This window comes from Pelodiscus sinensis, chromosome 12 (assembly GCF_052426305.1).
Source record: "Pelodiscus sinensis isolate ZL-2025 chromosome 12, ASM5242630v1, whole genome shotgun sequence".
In the NCBI taxonomy this organism is placed as follows: domain Eukaryota; kingdom Metazoa; phylum Chordata; order Testudines; family Trionychidae; genus Pelodiscus; species Pelodiscus sinensis.
Window position 1 is genome coordinate 802,796 of NC_143063.1, and position 22,115 is coordinate 824,910.

General features: G+C 53.7%; 1 protein-coding gene across 6 annotated transcripts in view; it reads left to right on the forward strand.

The window, feature by feature from the left end:
* The window catches only part of HYDIN (HYDIN axonemal central pair apparatus protein), a 389,432-nt gene that overhangs the window by 311,570 nt on the left and 55,747 nt on the right, over positions 1-22,115 (forward strand). For 5 of the 6 annotated variants that reach the window (XM_089781371.1, XM_089781372.1, XM_089781370.1 and 2 more), the window contains 14 exons: positions 1,462-1,581; positions 6,167-6,326; positions 6,429-6,601; positions 9,236-9,434; positions 10,520-10,619; positions 11,577-11,676; positions 12,817-12,985; positions 14,226-14,464; positions 15,065-15,185; positions 15,771-15,975; positions 16,961-17,196; positions 18,002-18,153; positions 18,251-18,440; positions 21,712-21,820. In XM_089781371.1, coding sequence (XP_089637497.1) covers positions 1,462-1,581; positions 6,167-6,326; positions 6,429-6,601; positions 9,236-9,434; positions 10,520-10,619; positions 11,577-11,676; positions 12,817-12,985; positions 14,226-14,464; positions 15,065-15,185; positions 15,771-15,975; positions 16,961-17,196; positions 18,002-18,153; positions 18,251-18,440; positions 21,712-21,820 — 2,273 coding nt within the window. The remainder of the gene's footprint in view (positions 1-1,461; positions 1,582-6,166; positions 6,327-6,428; positions 6,602-9,235; positions 9,435-10,519; positions 10,620-11,576; positions 11,677-12,816; positions 12,986-14,225; positions 14,465-15,064; positions 15,186-15,770; positions 15,976-16,960; positions 17,197-18,001; positions 18,154-18,250; positions 18,441-21,711; positions 21,821-22,115) is intronic. The other variant, XM_089781374.1, reaches the window with a different exon arrangement.

Genomic DNA, 22,115 nt, shown 5'->3' on the forward strand with positions numbered 1-22,115 from the left:
CTTCTCCATCCAAATCGGAGGTCCTCCTTTGTTGTTGCTTCCCGGTATCCAACTTCCCCCACTTACCTCAGGGCTTAGGTCACCATCCCCTAACGAATCTAGTTTAAAGCCCTCCTCACTAGGTTTGCAAGCCTGCCCGTGAAGATGCTCTTTCCTCTCTTCGTTAGCTGGATCCCATCTCTTCCTAACAATCCCTGTGCCCGGAACAGAGTCCCGTGGTCAGAGAAACCAAAGCCCTCTCTCCGACACCACCTGCACAACCACGCATTTACTTCCTCAATTTGACCATCCCTACCTGGACCTTGTCCTTCAGCCAGAAGGATGGACGAGAACACCACTTGTGCTTCAAATTCCTTGATCTTTCTTCCTAACGCTACATAATCTGCTCTGACCCGCTCAAGGTCATTCTTGGCTGTATCGTTAGTTCCCACATGGTTAAGCAGGAAGTTTAATCGCTTTTGGAAGACTCTCAGTCACATCCCGAATGCGAGCTCCTGGTAAGCCGCACACTTCTTGAGATTGCAGGTCTGGACGGCAGATGGATGGCTCAGTCCCTCTTAGGAGGGAATCCCCGACCACCACCACCCATCATCTTCTCTTGGGGGTGATGGTTGTGGAACCCCCATCCCTAGGACTACGCATCCCATGCCTTCCGGTAGATGGTGTTCCCTTCGGATTTCTTCCTTGAGAGGTCCCTGCCAAAGCATTCTCCACCGCAGTGCCTGTGGAGAGAGCCTGATAGTAGTTACTTACCTCTACAGGAATGGGGGATTAGAAGCTCACAGCTTCCACCTGCCAGCCACAGCACACACTCCATGGGGAGAGGGAGGGGGAAGGGAAAGGAGGAAAAAAAACCCAAACAGCTAAACACCAGCTCAGCACACAGCAAGAAAACCCCAAACACACACTCCAGACAGCCACTTCCCTCAAGGGTCCTGTATTAGCTTCCTCCTTCACCAGGAGAACTCCCTCTCCAAACTCCCTGTTAGCCCCTGTTGGCAGGCGGTTGCAAGAGATGCTGGAGAGAACTGGTGGGCCTTATGCTTGTGGGGCAGGGCGGGAGGACTGATGTTGAATCTCACCCTCCGTGCTTGAGTGCAGGATGCTGGGCTTGATTCTGCTCTTCCTGGGGTTACTGAAGGCTTGCAGGAACTATGGGCTGACCTGGGAAGCTTGTTTTGTGGAAGACTTTGGATCGTTCTTGGAGTTTGATTTTGTTCTGATTTGAACTGAAAACAAAACTTCTCCAAATTCTTGGGGACAATGAATGAAGCCTCACCTCTGGGACAGGCCATGTGGACTGGGGCTGCCGAGGAGTTGGGTGGGCAAGCTGGCAGGAACACAGCATGGCATCAGCAAATTCAGACGAAAGATTGTTACACTGAAATTTTACCAGACCCCTCTAGCCACAGGCATGCCAGCTTCTGCAGCGCCTCTCACCCATCTGCTTCTCTGCTCCAGGGTGGTGTTCCCCCACCGCAGGAAGAGTGCGAGGCCTGACGACATCATCGCCAAGCAGTACGTGATGAGCTCAGGGGTGTTCCACTTCGGCCCGCTGCTCTGTGGGAAGTCGAGAGACAGGTACCGGCAAGAGGAGCAGGAGTCTGGTCTCCTAATGCTGCTGTGGGTTACGAACGACACCCTTTTATTCTGAATGGCCCAAAGTGCACTAGGCAATGCAGGTTGACTAGCAGAAACACTGCCCTGGTCCCCAAGGGCTGTGCAATCTATGAGTGACCATGGGCGAAACACATCCCCTTTCTCGGCCTCAGGTTCCACCTCAGTGTAATGGGGACAGAGGGCTTTGGGAAGGGAGTCGGGGTGAGCCGCTCGCACGCAGGGCTGTGTTATAATGTACACCCTTGGTCACGAACAACTCGATTCGTCAGCGTTGGCCCCAGTGCAGGTGGGTTGTTTGGTTCGGCTTGGCTGGAAGATGAGCTGCAGAGGAATAAAGATTGGCCGCCTGCCCTTTCTGTTAGTTTGTTTCCTAGGTTATGGCTGTGCTCCCACGTTTTACCTTCACTTCTGCCATTGTTACGCCAGTCGAGCACATGCACGTGGGGCTGCTTTGGCCATCACTGTACCTGCCCGCCCACCCGCAGACACTGAAGCACAACTGCTGGTTTTAGTTACTGTCATGAGGCGGGGGGGGGGGGTGAATACTGCATTGTTAACATTAAAGTCGGTTCTGTTCTGCATGGCTACTCCGTGGATAACTGGAGAGTTAGCGGTGCTTTGTTGTATCGAGATGGAAATCGAAGCAAGTGAGAGCTAGGGATGTAAAAACCACCCAAACTAGTTAACTGGTTAGACAGTTTGTTTAGCCAGTTCACTACTGGCTGTGGGGACGGGGTTGAGGGAAGCTGCTCTGGCTCTAGCCCCACCACACGGAAGCGGGGTCTATTTAGGCTCCCCCCAGCCTGCTGGGTTTATGGCATTGTCACGGGGTGTCCTAGTGCCTGGGACACCCCTTGTCGTTCCTCGCAAAGTGCAGCCCCTAATGTCAGGGCTAGCTCAGCCTCCTGGGCTTAGTTCCAAATCTGGTTCACCCCCTATTAGGGTCAATATGGCCTCTCAGACCAAGTCACAAACACAGCTCCCCTCCCTCAGGGTACGGATGCCTTTGCAGGCCCGGTTCCCGGGTGGGCCTCCCGAGGAGCCTGGGAGCTGGGTTGCTATAGGGTAGGGGCCGTAGGAGGACCCAGGCCCTCTCTCCCCTGCGTCCCAGCCCAGGGCCTGTTGGCAGCGTGTGCTATTGCTGCCTGCTCGGCGGAGACGGCCCCAAAGTGCTGAGCTCCTGGGGGTCAATCCCCTGCCCTGGGCTCCTTCCTACATCCCTGGGTTTGCTCTGGTCCTGGGGCCTGGCTCGACGAGTTGGGGCAGTCCTCCCGAGCCGGGGCTATCGCTGTGGCTGCTGCAGGGTCTGTGGCGGTAGCTGGTCAAGAGCCCCTAACCAAGCTGCTTCCCCTCCAGCTGTCCACCCCAACTGTCCTGTGTTAGCCCTCTTTTATACCCGAGCAGCTGGAGCATGCCCAGTAGGCTACAAGGGGCATGACCTCCCTTGCCCTTAGAGCTGAATTAACCCCTTCCAGTCTAGTGTGGGGGAAGGCTGCCGGCCGGGCCACCATGGTTTGGGGGTCTGCTCCCACTGGCCAGCCCTCTGGTTAACCAGTTTACCTACTAAGCATCCCGGAAAGGCTAATGCTTACCCGGTAACCAGTTAACAGTTTAACCTTTTGTATCCAAGTGAGAGCAAAAGGGAATATTTAGGCAGGTTGTTTTAGCAGCCTGTGCTTTGCTTTTGTTTCTTTAACAATTTAACACTAAACCCTATTTCACGCTTTGGAGAAAAGGATTCCTTTCTCCAGGGTTCAGCATTTCCTCCCCTGCCCCTTAAAGTGGGCACACACCTGAAACATCCAGCAAAGCAGGGAACCCAAGGATATGTCCTGGTATTTCTCAGGTGAACAGCAGTCATAAAAAGTGAACTACAGGCAGTCCCCGGGTTACATGGGTCCGACTTACATCAGATCCCTACTTACAAACGGGGTGAGGCAACCCCACACTAGCTGCTTCCCCCCAGCAGACCAGGGAGACGCGAAGCTAGCGCCCCCCCCAGCAGACCAGGGAGACGTGGAACGGCTTTTCTCAGCAGACACCTCAGCTTGAGAATAAAGGACTGGGGGAAGTGAGGTGTGGGAGAATAAAACTGAGCTCTGGAGAAATGTTTGGCTAGAGTTTCCCCTACAATATGTACCAGTTCCAACTTGCATACAAATTCAACTTAAGAACAAACCTACAGTCCCTATCTTGTACGTAACCCGGGGACTGCCTGTAGTTTTAAGCTCTTTAAAAGCCTATCAGGCTTTATTTATTCCTCATAAAGGAACCAAACAAAGCAACATAACAAGTCACAAGCCAGACTGAGTTTTGCTTTTCAGCAAAACAGCATTTCTCCTTCCAGGGGCCTCTGCAGAGGCAACTGATCCACTGGCGTGAAGCTGCAGAGGTCACTGGCAGCACCCTGTGAAAATTAACCCTCATTTCTACGCTGTTCCCTGGCACCCTGTTACCGGGGGGTAACCCTCATTTCTACGCTGTTCCCTGGCACCCTGTTACCGGGGAGTAACCCTCATTTCTACGCTGTTCCCTGGCACCCTGTTACCGGGGAGTAACCCTCATTTCTACGCTGTTCCCTGGCACCCTGTTACCGGGGAGTAACCCTCATTTCTACGCTGTTCCCTGGCACCCTGTTACCGGGGAGTAACCCTCGTTTCTACGCTGTTCCCTGGCACCCTGTTACCGGGGAGTAACCCTCGTTTCTACGCTGTTCCCTGGCACCCTGTTACCGGGGAGTAACCCTCGTTTCTACGCTGTTCCCTGGCACCCTGTTACCGGGGGGTAACCCTCGTTTCTACGCTGTTCCCTGGCACCCTGTTACCGGGGAGTAACCCTCGTTTCTACGCTGTTCCCTGGCACCCTGTTCCCGGGGGGTAACCCTCGTTTCTACGCTGTTCCCTGGCACCCTGTTACCGGGGGGTAACCCTCGTTTCTACGCTGTTCCCTGGCACCCTGTTACCGGGGAGTAACCCTCGTTTCTACGCTGTTCCCTGGCACCCTGTTACCGGGGAGTAACCCTCGTTTCTACGCTGTTCCCTGGCACCCTGTTACCGGGGAGTAACCCTCGTTTCTACGCTGTTCCCTGGCACCCTGTTACCGGGGAGTAACCCTCGTTTCTACGCTGTTCCCTGGCACCCTGTTACCGGGGAGTAACCCTCGTTTCTACGCTGTTCCCTGGCACCCTGTTACCGGGGAGTAACCCTCGTTTCTACGCTGTTCCCTGGCACCCTGTTACCGGGGAGTAACCCTCGTTTCTACGCTGTTCCCTGGCACCCTGTTCCCGGGGGGTAACCCTCGTTTCTACGCTGCTCCCTGGCACCCTGTTCCCGGGGGGTAACCCTCGTTTCTACGCTGTTCCCTGGCACCCTGTTACCGGGGGGTAACCCTCGTTTCTACGCTGTTCCCTGGCACCCTGTTACCGGGGGGTAACCCTCGTTTCTACGCTGTTCCCTGGCACCCTGTTACCGGGGAGTAACCCTCGTTTCTACGCTGTTCCCTGGCACCCTGTTACCGGGGAGTAACCCTCGTTTCTACGCTGTTCCCTGGCACCCTGTTACCGGGGGGTAACCCTCGTTTCTACGCTGTTCCCTGGCACCCTGTTCCCGGGGGGTAACCCTCGTTTCTACGCTGTTCCCTGGCACCCTGTTACCGGGGAGTAACCCTCGTTTCTACGCTGCTTCCTGGCACCCTGTTACCGGGGGGTAACCCTTGTTTCTATGCTGTTCCCTGGCACCCTGTTACCGGGGAGTAACCCTTGTTTCTACGCTGTTCCTTGGCACCCTGTTACCGGGGAGTAACCCTTGTTTCTATGCTGTTCCCTGGCACCCTGTTACCGGGGAGTAACCCTCGTTTCTATGCTGTTCCCTGGCACCCTGTTCCCGGGGGGTAACCCTTGTTTCTATGCTGTTCCCTGGCACCCTGTTCCCGGGGAGTAACCCTCGTTTCTACGCTGTTCCCTGGCACCCTGTTACCGGGGAGTAACCCTCGTTTCTACGCTGTTCCCTGGCACCCTGTTCCCGGGGGGTAACCCTTGTTTCTACGCTGCTCCCTGGCACCCTGTTACCGGGGAGTAACCCTCGTTTCTACGCTGTTCCCTGGCACCCTGTTACCGGGGAGTAACCCTCGTTTCTACGCTGTTCCCTGGCACCCTGTTCCCGGGGGGTAACCCTTGTTTCTATGCTGTTCCCTGGCACCCTGTTCCCGGGGAGTAACCCTCGTTTCTACGCTGCTCCCTGGCACCCTGTTACCGGAGAGTAACCCTTGTTTCTACGCTGTTCCCTGGCACCCTGTTACCGGAGAGTAACCCTTGTTTCTATGCTGTTCCCTGGCACCCTGTTCCCGGGGGGTAACCCTCGTTTCTACGCTGTTCCCTAGACCAATGAGATGATTATGATGGGGCTATTTTCAGAACTGCCTTGTGTTCACAGGAGCTGGGGCATGTACAGATGCATGAAAGAGGTGCTGCATATGTGGCATAAGAAAGGACAAATATGCAGCATTTTCCCTGGCCCACTGTTTCTTCTACAGTGCATTTCATTTGCAGGTACAAGGCCCTCCGATACCCCAACAACTCCGAGAAGATAACGATCCTCAATAGCTCCCCTTTGGAAGCAGAGGTGTTTTTCTGCTTCCAGCATGACATCAAGGCAAATACATACCTCTTGGAACCTCCCACCATGCTGCTGAAACCCAATGAGAAGCAGGTAGGAGACAAGCAGTCAGAGCAGTCTCATGAGATATGGGACCCCTTTGCCCCTCTGAATGAGTGCCTTATTCTCTCTCTCCTCTCCGGGGTGTCCTGCCAGGAGCTGAGCATCTGGGCCTATCCCACCGCACCTGGCATATTTGACGACAGCATTGTCTGCTGCATTAAAGAGAACCCAGAGCCAGTGGTCTTCAGAATCTGCTGCCAAGGGGTGCGTCCCGAACTGGAGCTTGACCGCAAGCAGCTGCATTTCGAGAAGCTGCTGCTGCACAGGTTGGGATTCTGGAAAATTGTCAGAACATCGTCTGGAGCTGGGCCAGACGTTGTCCGGGGGTTTTGAGCTGACTCAAGGGCTTGCACTTTTTTCTCCAGTTCCTCTCCTCCTTCACTCAGGGTATTTGGTACCAGTGAGGCTTAATTCCCAGCACTGGCCCTGTTCAAGTTGGAGCATGCTGTGAAAACAGCACTGCCTGGCCACAGGAACCATTGCATGAGCCATTTAAATGCAGAAGCATAGTTTGACTGGTATACTGGGGGGACAGAGTGTGAGCGCACACGCACACACATGGACACTGAAGCCTGTTTTCTTGGCTGACTGGTTCTCTCCTCTCGTGTGGAATGGTACCTGGACTGCAGGTTCCAGGGAGGAGGGAGAAGGATGAGACAGGATGGCTTTAATGGCTGAACCCAGCTGCTGCTGCCTGCTGTGATGACCAGAGAACAGGGACTGTGGCCACTCTGGCACCAGCTCCCATTCCCACCCATGTTCCCATATTCACACCTCCTTTCCTTCCCTGCCATCAACCATCCCATCCCTTCTCCCCACTCCCTCCACCCCTTTCTCTTTCTCCTGTCCGATTCCCTCCCTGCCCCACTGGCTCTTACTCCAGCCTGCTCCCTTGACGCTGCCTGCGTCCTACTGTCTTTCTGTTTCCTGTACAACAGTGGGTGCCTATGGGAGCAGAGCAAGGAGGTGGGGTCGGGTGGGGCTGGGCTGGAGGGTCTGCTTCTTCCTGCTCCCCACCATAGCCAGGCTGCTGGCTTGCTCTGCTTGAGCCCCCTACCCCAGGCTGAGCAGTACAAGCCGTGCAGGGCAGCTTGATGCTCACAGAAAATGGGGGGAGTGGCACAGGACCCATATGTTCCCCTGCATGCCCATGATTAGGTCCCACATTTTTACCCCTTCTTTGGACTGGACTGTGGCGGTCAGTGATGTTGGGGCTTTCCATACATCTGTGCTTTGGAGGAGCCAGTATGCTCCGTGCCACACTCCCAAGGGTTGCCAGGTATTACTGCCGAGGTTTGTCCCCCCGATTCTCTCGTGAGGCTGCTGTGCTCTTGCCGGGGTCCCATCCTTTAGCCCTGGGACCCGGCGCGGCCTCCTGCACCGCCCACGTCGCTATCTTCCCCCTCCCGTCCGGACAGCGCCCACCGCCCTTCTAGGCATGTAGCCGAGTTTACGTATAGTCCTGTACACTACAAGTCTTTCACCGGCGCCTTGGCCAAGGAGGGCATAGGGGGGCTCGCCTTCCCCCACTCCGAGCCCCAACCCAGGGCCCTAGGAAACGCTCTCCTATGATTTGGTTGGTGGGGGGAGATCCCCGCAACGCACCAACCCACGGGCCTCCGTGGCCAGGCCCTGGGTCACTTCCTGCCTCCCTCGGTCAGCTGTCTGCTCTCCCCAGGGTCAGGCGGTCCCGCGTTGTTGGGAGCCGCCTCCTCTCTCCCTTCTCCTTCAGCCATCGCTGGCCTTTTGAGCCATCCCGTCAGCTCTGCCGTGCACCCAATCCTCGGCCCCTGCAGAGTGGGTGTGTTCCGGACGGGCGGACGCAGCCGGTCCGTCCCCTGGCTTCCCTGCGTCGGCGCCGCTCCTCTCCTCCCCGGCGCAGCCAGCTGACGCCGCGTCCCATGCAGAGGGGGCAGAGCCTCTGGCGTTCTGCTGGCACAGCCTGGACACAGGCGCAGCAGAGCTGGGGACATGGCTGGAGAGCCGCCTCTCCCCAGAGGGCTGGGGACAACATGGCTCCGTAGTGGGGCACTGGAGCGTCCCTGTTACAAGCCCCCTTCCTTCAGGAAGGCCCATGTCATGGGGAACAGAAGCCAGGATCCTTCTCCACTGATCTGAGCTTCTGCAGCTCCGTGCTCAGCTCCTCCGCCTTCTCACAGCCTGTCCACCAACAGACCAGAAGGCAAGCTCTGATCAGCCTTCTCCTTTGTGGCTATTGCAGGTCACCCTGCAGCAGGCCGTTTTCCTACTGGGCTGGAGCAGCTTATCCTGCGTCTCCTCAGCAGTTCCCTCCATCCACCTTCCTATGTTTAAACGAGTCCTTGTGTTGCACTTCTAACTCTAAATTCCACGGGTGTAAGCGATTCAATGTCAAAGTAAACCAGAGAATTCCTAGAAGCGCAGGAGGGGCCGTTCCTGCTGAGGCGGGATTACGTAGCGGTAGAATATCTACAGCGTAGACCCCAAATGATGCCATCCCGCTCTCGCGCCCAACACACCGCTCCGTCACTGCCCTGCCGTGAAGTAGTAGCTGCAGTCCAGAGAACTTTCTGGGGCACTTGTTCCTGACTAGGACTCTGGATGTGGCCCACAGTCAGCCTGGTTCATCGGGATGACCCAAGTGCTCCCACTGCCATGTGGAGGAAAGGAGCCAGCCAGTCAGATGTTCATCTGCACCATAAGTTCTTATTTGCTTATGCTCATTGTAGCTAAACCCTGCCATTCTCCCCAAAACTGAACCGAAGGTTCTGGCACATGCACAGTCAAAAAGAACTGAATATGGTTAACCCTGCGGGCCCTGTAATAGGGCACATGAGACTGGACCAGCCTGGCCCCATTCAAATGCAAAGCTAAAATGGCTGTTTTGTTAGCAACAACTAAATGTCTCCCTCTCCTTGTAGAAAGGACACCAAGATGCTTTCCCTGAGAAACGCCTCCCCGATGCCGGTAGCCTGGCGGCTCAGTGGCCTGGAGAACCTGGGAGATGATTTCTCTGTCTTGCAAGACCAGGGCATCATTGGTCCCCGCTCAGAGTACTGCCTGCAGCTGCATTTCAAGGCTACGAAACCTCTCAACATAAAGAAGATCATCCGATTGGAGGTGAGGCAGACCCTTCCCTCCCCAGCACCTGCAAATTCGTAGGCCTGCCTTCTGACTCTTCGGAGAGCTGGTGCTAAGGTTTGTACTTGGCAGTTCCCAGCGATGGCAGGTGACTTCACATCTGCTAGCTCCTCTCCCGCTAGCTCTGGCCTGGTGTCCTTCCCCAAGGGGACCAACTTGTTGAAGAGTTGGATCCTGGAGTAACCAGTGAGGCTGCTTTCTTGTAGCTGAGCTCCTGCTTGGTAAGCCAAGTGTTATGGGCTGACGAGGGGAGTAGCTCTGGCAGGCAGCTGAACAGGCAGATGTTTCTGTCGCTCTTCCTTGTTAGAATCAAAAATATTCCAGTGTATCTCGGAGAACCTGAGTCTCACAACTCCCCAGTCTGACCACCCTGCTGGGCCAGAGTCTGGACTGTGAGCTGTCTCTCAAGACACTCGGTTTGGGGCAGCCCCAGTTCCCACCGGTTGGTTGGGTGAGAGAGCCGTCCAAGAACAAATCCAATGCCCAGGGCAGATGCAGGTCAAGGGAGTGGGCTGATTGAGTTGCTGACACGGCATGCTCCCTTTGGCATTGGCTAGTCCCATTTGGCACATCTGGAGTGACTGTAGGATTCCCGCACAGCCTCTGCCTCTTCCCTGCCAGACAGTCCCACTGCAGGGCCCAGCGGGAAACCAGCTGGGTTTTGAAATGTAACTAGCAATGAATTGCAGGAAAAGGGACAGCCCAGGAGTCTGTGCCCTGCCCCCTGCATTGCAGCAGGGCTGCTGTTCAGAAGGACAGCCATGCAAGCGTGGCTGGGGCTTGTTCAGAACATCTCTTCTTGCCAGCTGTGCTGGTAACCATTAGTAGGGAGTTTCTCAGCCTGGAAGGGGCTGATAGTTCACACATCTGCAGAATCCTTTGGGCCAGCCCAGGAGGCTATCAGGGTAGGAAACGCCTTGCGACTGGATTGCTGCTGGGACTGGAATCTGATGCCAAAGTAGGAAGCAGGTGGTGGGAGCAGCTGGCAGTGCGAAAAACTCCCGTGATGTCAGTCAGCAGAGATCAGAGGATGCTCCGAGTGAGGCTGTTTCTTGTTGCTTCAGGTATCAGACATGGAAAACATCCTGGGGATTGTTCAGTATGAAAACATCCAAGTCATGGCCGAGTCCTACGACGTTGCTTTGGACATCAGCTTCCCCAAAGGTCAGTCCTTGTCCCTCACAGGCAGGCTGGTCTCGCTGGATCATTGAGAAAAATTAAGGTTGCCGTCATTCGGCATAGGATCCCAGTTAGAACGGAACGAGGCAAGCGTCCAGTAGACTCTGACCAAGTCATAAAGACTGTATGTGTATATACACACTAAAGGGTGAATTAAGGTCACTGTAATGTAGTAAGAAGAGAGCCTGAGACCTAAGCTGGATATGAGGCAGAAGCTATTTACAGAGTCTGACTAAGAACTTCTAGTTACAGAGCGCACACAAACACAGCAGGTCATAGCAAACATTTGGATATCAAGTGTGGTACAAAAACACTCCCCAAGGCTCTCCTAAAAGATGAGGTCAGGATGATGGTATGCAATAAAGACATTGTGATCAAACCAAGGGCATGTCGGGGGGCAGTACTAACTAGGGATGTAATAGTGCCTTATCGACTGTTTGATTAGTCAATTAAATGATACTTAACATCCTTACCGTATAACAAAGGGCATTGGAGCATCCTGGAGCAATTTTTGAGACCAAAGATTTTGTTTGGAGGACTTTGACTTTCTGGCTATTAATTGTTTGGTTATGTGTTTCATTCAACATCTGAGTACAGGCAGTCCCCAGGTTACATGGATCCGACTTACATCAGATCCCTACTTACAAACGGGATGAGGCAACCCCGCACTAGCTGCTCCCCCCCAGCAGACCAGGGAGACGCGGAGTGGCTTTTCTCAGCAGACACCTCAGCTTGAGAATAAAGGACTGAGGGAAGTGAAGTGTGGGAGAATAAAACTGAGCTCTGGAGAAATGTTTGGCTAGAGTTTCCCCTACAATATGTACCAGTTCCGACTTACATACAAATTCAACTTAAGAACAAACCTACAGTCCCTATCTTGTACTTAACCCGGGGACTGCCTGTATCCATCACTATTTCTCCTCCCACTTGTGGCCTCTGCAGGTACAGATGGTGGTTTGGATTTTGGGATCATCAGAGTACTGGATGAAGCTAGGCAAATACTGTCTCTGAAGAACAAAGGAAAATATGAGATTTTATACAGGTAAGCTACTAACTATTTCAGGTCTGTGGTGTATAAGCATTTGATATCTCCATCAATCAAATCTTTCATTCCTTTACTCTCCTGGGTAGAACCTCTTCCTAGAATGGCTAGATCACAGTCAGGGAAAGTAGCAAAGCTCAGAGCTCACCACTTTCAAATGTTCAACACAGCTTCCTTCTGCGCACCAACAACTGCTCTTTCCAGGGCAGACAATGGAAGAAGAAACACAACACAATGTAAATCATTGCCCAGTGGGCATGGCTGTGATTTATTTATAGGTTTCAGGGGCCACGTGCACATACCTGCACACTCTCTCTCAATTTGTCCCTGTTCTGGGATAGAGGAGTTCTCCAGGAGTCCTTGGGCTCTTCAGCTGGGCCAGTATAGTTCAGTTCCCTTCTGGGGTACCGCTATGCCCCAGCCACTTTCCCCCAACAGTTAGTGGGGGGATGAGAGAGACACTGCCTCTCGCTACTCCAGGCCAATGACTGTGTAGATTACAGCCATCTGCTGTGTCCCTTTAACTCTGTCTCCTGCATCTCTAATTTCCTAGGCCACTTCCCCACAGCCCGGCATTGTCTTCACCCTGCCCAATGTCCTGCAGCTCCATCAGCCAGCTACTCCCCATACACGTTCCTCCAGCTCCAGCAAGGGACTGAACTGCCTTTGCCCCAGCACCTCTTGTTATGCTAGACTGCCAAGCCCTGATTGGCTGTGCCCCACACAGCCACTCTAGGCAGCTTAGAGAACGCTCTCTACTGCCCTTTTTTGGGACAGAGGGCAGTAGGGCAATAAGGCCTCCACCAGGGGGCCTGGGAGTGTCTGGAATAGCCCATCCCAAGGTGTCTGGCGTCTCTTTAAACATCGCCTTTTTGCAAAGCATGCGCACCCTAAAAATGAGGACATGCACAGAGAGGTGCGTAGAGCGAACTCAGGCCCTTTGAAAATCGGGCCTTGGAAGTAAATCAAGCTAACATCCACTATTTGAATTTCCAGAGCTGTGTGAATTAGGAAATTCACATTCCAAAGTGTCTCCTGCAGAGGCTGTCAGCCGGGCTTCCCGACTATGCAAGTAGCTGTAGTATCCTTAGCCGAACAGGCCAATTCACACAGAGTATTTGTTTTGTTTCCTTCCGTCAGCTTGACTCTCGAATCTCATGAAGACAACATGCCAAATTTGAACTCTGTCTTCAGCATCCAGCCCCAGAAGGGGACTTTGGCTGCTGTCGACCGCCCCACCCAGATCCAAATCGTCTTCCACTCCAAGAAGGAAATAAAGATTGAAGACAAGCCTATCCTGCACTGCCAGGTGAGATGCCTATAAAGACATTGGCACCGCTCACGCTGTGATGGTTGACAGCCAGCTGCTGGTGCCCTGTGTGTGGCGGTGACAGCTGTGATGCTGCTGTGGTTCCTGCTCACACACAAAGGGGCAGTGCACGGCATCCAGCCTTTCATGATGTTCCCAAAGCAGGGATGAGCCTCTGTCTCTAGCTTTGGAGAGGTGTTGAAAGAGCCAGCAGCACTTGGCCTCTCTTGTCCGAACTTCTCCTTGGATTGGATTAAAGAGCCGGAGCTGGAAAAAGCTTAAGGCAGCCCCAAGTGTAGCCTTTCCCAGCCAAGACGTTCCCCAAGAAGAATGATGTAGAAATTACTGCAAGGAATAATACTGACCCTGTTACTGGAGCTGCTCTGTCACAGGTTTCTGTAAGAGGGATGGTTCAGCGCTGTAGACTGTAGGAAAGTGAACATCCAGGAACTCCACATCAAGCATTCTCTAGGGCAAATAGTGCAAGAGTGTTGGGAGAGGGAAAACTAGGGTGCTATAAAATGAGCTTAGCACACACTAAGTGGATTAAAAACTGGCTAGGTTCTAGGTTTCAAAGTGTAATTGTAAATGGGGAGTCATTGTCAAGAGGATGTGCCTGCAGTAAGATCCTGCAGCGATCAGCTCTTGGCCCTGTGCTATTTAACATTGCGTCAGTGAACTGGAAGAAAACTAAAATCATCACAGATGAAGTTTGGTCTGCGTGTGGGGAAGCAGGGAAGTATCCTGGCCCCCAGGGCAAAAAATTATCACCCGCCCCTGGCCTAGCCTCATTACATATGGACTCTGCAGTGTAGCTGGGAAAGTCGAACATGTTCCAATGGTGGGAAGTTGACGCTGAACTAATTCAGACAGGAAATAAGCTGTAAATTGTTAACAATGAGAGTAATTAGCCATGGTCATGGTGGATTCTCCGTCATTGGCAAGTCTTAAATCAAGGTTGTCTGATCTTGTAAAAGCTCTGCTTTTGCGATAATTGTCGGGAAGTTCTCTCACCTGTGCTAGACAGGAGGTCAGCAAAGTGACCCCACTGCTTCCTTCTGGCCTTCAAATCTGTGAGTCTATGAAAGCACCGATGGACTTCTGCCACGTCTTTGCAATGACACAAGTGGGGAGTGCTTGGCCAAGCGTGCCACGGCTCCAGGGTGGTGTTGCTCGGTGGGTTTACGAGACCAGATGAGTCCTCTGAACTCCCCTTGCCTATGCACCCTCCTCTGCCCAGGTCATTGAACCCAGTGTCTGTGAAGGAGGCGAGACCATTGCCAGCATTCCAGTGAAAGTGTCAGTGAGTTCCTTGTTCACCAAGTACAGCATTTCTCCTGCCTCACTCATCAACTTCGGCTCCATGGTGAATGGCACCCGTAAGACCTGCAGCTTCACGCTGGAGAACAGAGGCGCCCTGGATTTCAAATACTTCATTGGCAAGCTAATCCGAGATGTGCCTGTCCCAGCAAAGAAGGGGTAAGAGAAAGCACCAGTTAATATGGACGACTCCGTACCTCAATTTCCCCCTCTGTAAAATGGGTTGAGGACACTAACCTCCACTGTAAGTGCTGTAAGCTCTGCTGCTGATGTGTGTTGCAGAAGAGAGAGGGATTATTAGTGCCCTGCTTTGTAAAGTGCTAGGATTTAAGGATGAGAGATTGCACATGTGATCAGTGTTGTTAGTAGTGGCCTCCAGCCAGGCATGTGTGTATGCTTATTAAATGTAGGCTCTAGGGATGCAAAATCCTCTTTAATCGACATTATGTTTAACCAGTTAACCACTTAAAGAGGGGCGGGAGGGAGGGGGCCGCTCCAACCGCGGCCAGCCTGGAGTGGCCACCTCCGTCGCGATCAGGGGCTGCTGTGACTGGGCTGGAGCGCCCCCGCCCACGGCAGGCCCTGCCAGGCTGGAGCAGCTCCCTGCTGTAACTGATAAGCGTCATCTGGCAAGCCATTCAGTGGCCATTGGGCCCTCGGTCAGAATGGTATGCCTCCTCGTAGGGGAATCCCAGCTCTGGGACAAGGGGGGGCAGACAGGGAGGAGTCCCCACTGTGATGTGGTTTTGTTTCTTTCAGACCATCCCACATCAAGCACTCCCGCTCCCGTGACAGCGAGACCCTAAGCAAAATCCCTCCTGTTAGCAAACAAAGCAAGCGCGCTGAATCTCTGCAGAAGGACATCAACCTTGTTGTGCAGGTAGGTGCATGTTCCACCCCGCCCGCTGCAGTGTTTGCTAGGCCCTGCCACAGGCTGCTCGGCTGCTCCCCCTAGAGCTAGACCCGGGAGCGCGCTGCTGGCATTGACGGTATCTTTGCTCCAGAGCTGGTAGTCTTTGTTTGGGTGATTTTCTTTCCCCCTTTCTCTCTGCCCAGTCTTTCTACTCTCATTATTTCCTCCTACCTCCCAGCAAGATCCTTCTCCTTCTTGTTTTGCTCCCCACCAGCAGTTGGAGAATTCTTGCTGATTTCCCCTTTCTTTACTTCCAAACCTGCTTCCTCTGACAGGGAAGATCAGATGCTGCTTCCTCTGCAGTTTTTCGGCATCACTCTTGAGCTGACCAGAAGGTTCTGTGCTTCCCCTGCTGCCTAGGGCACAGAGCCAGAAGTAGGTTCCTGAACTTGGCTGCATGCACAAGATGTGACCATTAAACTGAGCCGAATCCTTGATGCGTCCTCCTCAGAGGACTGTAGGAGCTGCTGGGAATCCTGCGAGCCCCAGGACTGGCTGTAGGGAAGCAGGGAGAAAGAACTGTTAACTGGCAGGGTACTTGACTCTTTGCAGGCTCGCTTCACTCTAGGCATGTTCACGGTGTACCCTGGATTTGGATCCATCCCTGCAGGAGGCCAGCAGATCATCACCGTTGATTGTTTAGCAGAGCCAGTGGGAAAGGATGAGGAATACCTGGCCATTGACATCACTGACAGGGACCCTGACGATAATCCGGGAGGCATCCCGTACACCCTGATCGCTGAGTCCTGCCTGCCAGGTACAGACACGCTCCTTTGCCGGGGGGCATTATCCTGGGCACCCCACTTGAGAGAAGGGGGCTCATCTTGAACACCTCCGCTGCTGGCTTCCAACCCGCTACAGGATTGCAGAGAACCAGCTCTCCAGCTTGAGAGTGTAAACTGATCACTGTAGGCTGGCTCAGGTGTCCAACCTCCACATGTTCTATGGCCTTTTTCTGCTGAGGCACCATCACCAGCCCCACCCCTTCCAGGAGCACAGAGCTGCCCCTTCACCTTGCCCACGGACCCAGAAAGTCTGTTGGCCCTCCTGCTTCCGGGTGTGAGCCGCTGTGAATAGGGCAAGGGGATTGGAATAGTTTTACTCCAGTGCTAGTGGAAGAACACCTGGCCTTGAGGACCAGATGAGATCTGTGTATGGGGCAGTGCAATTCCAGGTTGCCCAAAGAACCATGATGCAGAGAAAGCACAGAGAGGTCCCTGTGATGTCACTTACCTCTTTTGTGTACAGCAAATCTTCTTTCTCCCTGATAGTCCTGTCCCATGTACAGGAGTACAGGCTGGAGAGCTGTTAGCTTTGCCATTGATGGAACACACACGCTGTGGGTTATTGACAGTGGGAAGTGAACCTGGGATCTCTGGTTCTCAAAGCCTGAGCCGCTACTGCTGGCAATAAACGTTAGCTCCATCTGTAGTGAGCTCTTCAACCCCTCAGTGTGGCCCAGCCACCTCTGACGTGCGACAGAGCAGCACACAGAGTGGGCGAGAGGTAGGCAGAGGGAGGCAGCAGCGGCACATGCCTTCTGAGCCAGAGGTGTGAAGTTCAACCGATGCTCACTTGGGTGAGCCGGTACCCGACTTGTGCAAAAAGGACTTCCTGAGACAAGTCAACCCTGCATGAAGGCCCCTCTAGTCAGTAGATTTGCTCCCAAGACAGGGTGGGCCTGTGTGTTTCATCCCAGAAGACAATGCCCTGGCTCTACTGTCGTGTCTGTTTTCCCTCAGCCTTTGTGGTTGATGACATTGGGTCTATTTTCGAGGAGCATCGGATCTGCAGCAACATCAACCTTTACCAGATCTTGCAGACGGTGGAAGGCAGCGGGGTGTTTGTGTCAGATGAGAACAAGTTCATCTTCAGCAATGTGGTGGTGGGGAACCGGGCGACAGCTCGGTTCAAGATCGCCAATGTGGGCCGAATTCCCTGCGATGTGGTTCTCGCAGTCAAGCCTGTCTCCAGCAAGGTCAGAATCAGAGCTCCAGGCAGGGCTGTGGGACTATCCGCTGGAGGCAGTGTGTGGCCTCGGCCTTGCCAGGTTGGACCCCGTGAGCGGAATGTCTCTCCTGCCCGTGCCCCTAGCATTAGCTGGCTGCCCGGGCTGATCCCTGCTGCCTGATCCACCAGAAGCCTCCAGATCAGCCCAGTGCTGGTGGTGCCTGGCACGAGGGATCCGATTAGCCCACGTGTACTGAAAGGAAGAAGTCCTGGGGAACAATGTCCCCCCTCGCCCAGGGGAGTGACAGTCTCATTCCTCACGCTATTGTGTAAGCAGCCCCGATTAGCCCGCCTCGCCAGCATCCTGCGCCCCTTCCTTAAATGGCTCCTGGCCCCTGACAAACTTGTACACAGAGGGTGGCGCTGGTCGGCCTTGACGTCAAGCCAGTGTGGGCTGTTTTCAGCTCCCTTGATCGCTCCTCCCCTGCGTGAACGGGGCAGCTTGCTCCCGTTGAGCCCAGAGGTTGGTGAGATTTGGGAGCTAATCAGTAACCGGGGCGCACGGTGACTAGTGCACCCATCCAGGGCTGCAGCAGGGCCTGCTAAGGGAGCCCTTGCCAGCCGCGGTCACACGCTGGTGTCCCATCGCTTCCCATCTCTTGGAACAGGCAGAGCTTTCGCTGCTGCCTACGGTTAGGTCAGACATGCTGTTTGACATCCCTACCTGTGCAGGAGTGGCGAGCCTGGGGGCTCCCACACAGTGTGAATTCTGCTGCCTGGCTCTAGGCGAGGGGTATTTCATGGCCACCCCTGCTGTCTGGGTTTCCCTGAAGGCTGCTGCCCGCATTAGCGACATCTTCGAGGTGGATCCTGTTCGGATGTGTGTCCCCAGCCGCTCCCATGCCTTTGCTACCGTGACTTTCACCCCACAGACAATGCAGAGCTACCAGTGCATTTTTGAAGCTTTCCTTGATGGACTGCCAAGGTAATCTAACCCACTGCTTCCTGAAGGAGGCTCAGTCTGTGCTCTGTACATTGCAGGCATGTGCCTAGAATGAAGGGTTTTTCCCTGCTCTCTGCAGCGTGGTGGCTAAATTGCGAAATTTAACATTTGATATCAGTGGGGATGGGAACTTACCCCGAGTGACCATCTTGCGCCCCATCCTCCGCAACAAAAGAGGAAACCCCCTGCTCCTTTTCAAGAGGCTTCTGCTAGAGCGTTCGGAGAAGCTCCCTTTTGTCTTTAAGAACAGTGGTGTGATACCTGTCCAGGTAATAACTTCTCGGCAAAGTTTAAAAGATGGCACTGAAGCAAATTGTCTTCCTTTTATGGACAAGCCTTATAGACTTTTATTACAAAGGAAGCCTGTAGAGTGGTCTAGAAAGCACATTCACACTCTCAGGAATTGAATAGAGAATGAGATTGTTTCTGATGTGTTTTGAACCAGCCTACAGAGTTCCATGGTAAGAATGTGCTTCTCTATTAAATTCCATGGGGCACTTTTGAAGCCCAATAGAAATGCTCTGATTTGCTATGAGATTCTGCAGGACGCTTCCAAAGGGGATTTTGACTTATCAGCTGTGTCTCCTTTCCAATAACTTCTTAACTGTCTTCTCCTGTCTGAAGTTATGTCCCTCAGTACCAGCTCTCCTTTTGTGCCTTAATCAACCATGAACTGAAATGGGTGTCAGTCGGTCAGTCAAGAGTAGGGATGTTAAATATCGGTTAATTGAATAGCCAAGTAACCTCATGAAATTGTATCCGTTAGTTGACTATTCTATCGTCCCTGGGGGCGAGGCCAGCAGCTACTGTATCCAAGGCAGCAGCGCAGGATGCCAGGCAGGAGCTGGTCCGTAAGGGCAGCCAGTTGAAAAACCAGACCGGCTGCCTATCGCCCTGTGCTGCTGCTTCTGAGAAGGTGGCAGCAGTCCCTGTCTAGGGGCGGTCTGAGCTCTCGGACTCAGCGTGAGCCGGGCTGCCTACTCTCCCTGCTCCTAATACACTTTAAATGCTGAGCTGCAGCGGGGGTACATCCCGGACCCGCTGCAAGCCAGGACTGCTAAAAAATGTACTGGCAGGGAGACGGGGAGAGAGGAATGCATGTAGTCTACTGCATTAACTTACAAGCTTTTGCTTATTGGTTAATCGACTGCACTATTACATCCCTAGTCAAGATAGCGAATAGCTGACTTTCACTTGTCCTTGGGGGCATGTGGTTTTTTGACTAATTTGCTCTTGTTACTTAACAATATCAGAAGAAAACTGTTATTTTCCTCTTCAAAGTTGGCTTCTAATTATGTTACAGGCAGTCCCCGGGTTACGTACAAGATAGGGACTGTAGGTTTGTTCTTAAGTTGAATCTGTATGTAAGTCGGAACTGGCGTCCAGATTCAGCCGCTGCTGAAACTGACCGCCAGTTCCGACTTACATACAGATTCAACTTAAGAACCCCAAGTCCCCAAGTCAGCTGCTGCTGAAACTGATGAGCGCTGATTCCAGGAAGCCTGGGGCAGAGCAACTCTGCCTCGGGCTTCCTGTAGTCAGTGCTGGTCAGTTTCAGCAGCGGCTGACTTGGGGACGCCTGGGGCAGAGCAGCTGGGGTGCTGCTGGGTTGCTCCAGTAGCACCGCTCCTCGGCACTACTGGACCAACCCAGCAGCACCCCAGCTGCTCTGCCCCAGGCGTCCTGATTCAGCCGCTGCTGAAACTGACCAGCAGAGGCTGAATCAGGACCTGGGGCAGAGCAGCTGGGGTGCTGCCGGGTTGGTCCAGTAGTGCCCAGAGCGGCGCTGCAGGACCAATCGGCAGCGCCCCAGCTGCTCTGCTCCAGGGTCCAAAACAAAAGCCTGGTCTGCTGGGGGGGGGCACACTATCCGCGCCCCCCCCCCCCCCAGCAGACCAGGGACACGGGGAGCAGAGCAGCAGCGGCAGCGGGGTGCCGCGCCTCTGAGGCTTTGCTCTGGCAAAGTCTCAGAGGCGCGGGACCCCCCCCCCTCCACGGCTGCGGCTTCAGTCCTGGTGCCTGTGGTCTGCTGGGGACTGTCCCCAGCAGACCACAGGCACCGGGTCTCAAGCGGCAGCAGCGGCGGTTCCCTGCGCTTCTGAGGCTTTGCTCTGGCAAAGCCTCAGAAGCGCGGGAACCCGCCCGGTGCCCCTGGTCTGCTGGAGACGGTCTTCAGCAGCCCAGGGGCACCGGAGCAGCTTACGAACGGGGCTTTCTCGCCCCGGAGCTCGCAGGTAGCAATCCGCTACCTCGACCTCCGGAGCGAGAAAGCCCCGTTCGTAAGTACGGATCCGACATAAGTCGGATCCGCGTAAGTCGGGGACTGCCTGTATATTCTAACTGAAGTATGTCCTATGTAATTACATTTAAATCCTGTCTAGTTACAGTCTGTTCTCTTTGTTGCATGCCATTACGCTATAGTTGCAGGCTATTCTACTTGATTGCAATTAGGAAGTGTTAAAATGAATTCTAGAGTTCATAGAATCATAGAACTGGAAGAGACCTCAGAAGGTCATCAAGTCCAGCCCCCTGCTCTAGGCAGGACCAATTCCAACTAAATCAATCCGGCCAGGGCTTTGTCAAGCCGAGACTTAAACACCTCTAGGGATGGAGACTCCACTACTTCCCTAGGGAACCCATTCCAGTGCTTCACCACCCTCCTAGTGAAATAGTTTTTCCTAATATCCAACCTGGACCTCTCCCACCACAACTTGAGACCATTGCTCCTTGTTCTACCATCTGTCACCACTGAGAACAGCCTCTCTCCATCCTCTTTGGAACCTCCCTTCAGGAAGTTGAAGGCTGCTATCAAATCCCCCCTCACTCTTCGCTTCTGCAGACTAAACAGACCCAAGTCCCTCAGCCTCTCCTCATAAGTCATATGCTCCAGCCCCCTAATCATTTTGGTCGCCCTCCGCTGGACCCTCTCCAATGCGTCCACATCCTTTTTGTAGTGGGGGACCCAGAACTGGACACAGTACTCCAGATGCAGCCTCACCAAAGCCGAATAAAGGGGAATAATGACATCTCTGGATCTGCTGGCAATGCTCCTCCTAATGCACCCTAATATGCCATTAGCCTTCTTGGCTACAAGGGCACACTGTTGACTCATATCCAGCTTCTCATCCACTGTAACCCCCAGGTCCTTTTCTGCAGAACTACAACTTAACTGGTTGGTCCCCAACCTGTACCAATGCTTGGGATTCTTCCGTCCCGAGGGCAGGACTCTACACTTGTCCTTGTTGAACCTCATCAGATTTGTTGTGGCCCAATCCTCCAATTTGTCTAAGTCATTCTGGACCCTATCTCTGCCCTTAAGCATATCTACCTTAAGTTACCTTTGAATACTTTCCAATAACATTCTGTTCTATTTGATTGCCTTCTTTTGTATCTGGTGGGATTCTAATTGCAGTCTGTTCGGTTCAGAGGAATATAGTCTGTGCTGTTTGATCACATTCTTACAAGGCGACATGGGATGACTCCGCTTGCTGCCCCCTTTCGTAGTCCATGTTGCCATGCTTTGTGTTTGCCTTTCTCCAGGTGATGGTTGACCTGTTGGATGACTATGGGGCTTTCTCGCTGAAATCCAGGCCCGGCACTCACTGCATGTATGTGGCTCAGGGTGAGGGAGATGAATCGGGCAGAGAAGGTAAATGCAGTGACCCAGGCAGGAGGGACGAATTCCAGCAGCTCTTTTAGGGGTGAAGTTAAGTCGGGGGTTGGCACCAGGGTCTGAGCCCTAGGGCTGGCCTAGGCCAGGGTGACGCCTAGCGCTGCTGGGACTGAAATGGGCATCAGTCAGCCGAGACGCTGCAGACATCAGGATTTCCAAAGCAGGCCCCAGGGTCCTTTGTGCCACAGTGCACTGAGCCGCTCTGATTCTTTCCCAGTGAACTGTGGGAGAACTTGTGTTTCTGGGCACCCAGGGGAATTGTGGGACAGCA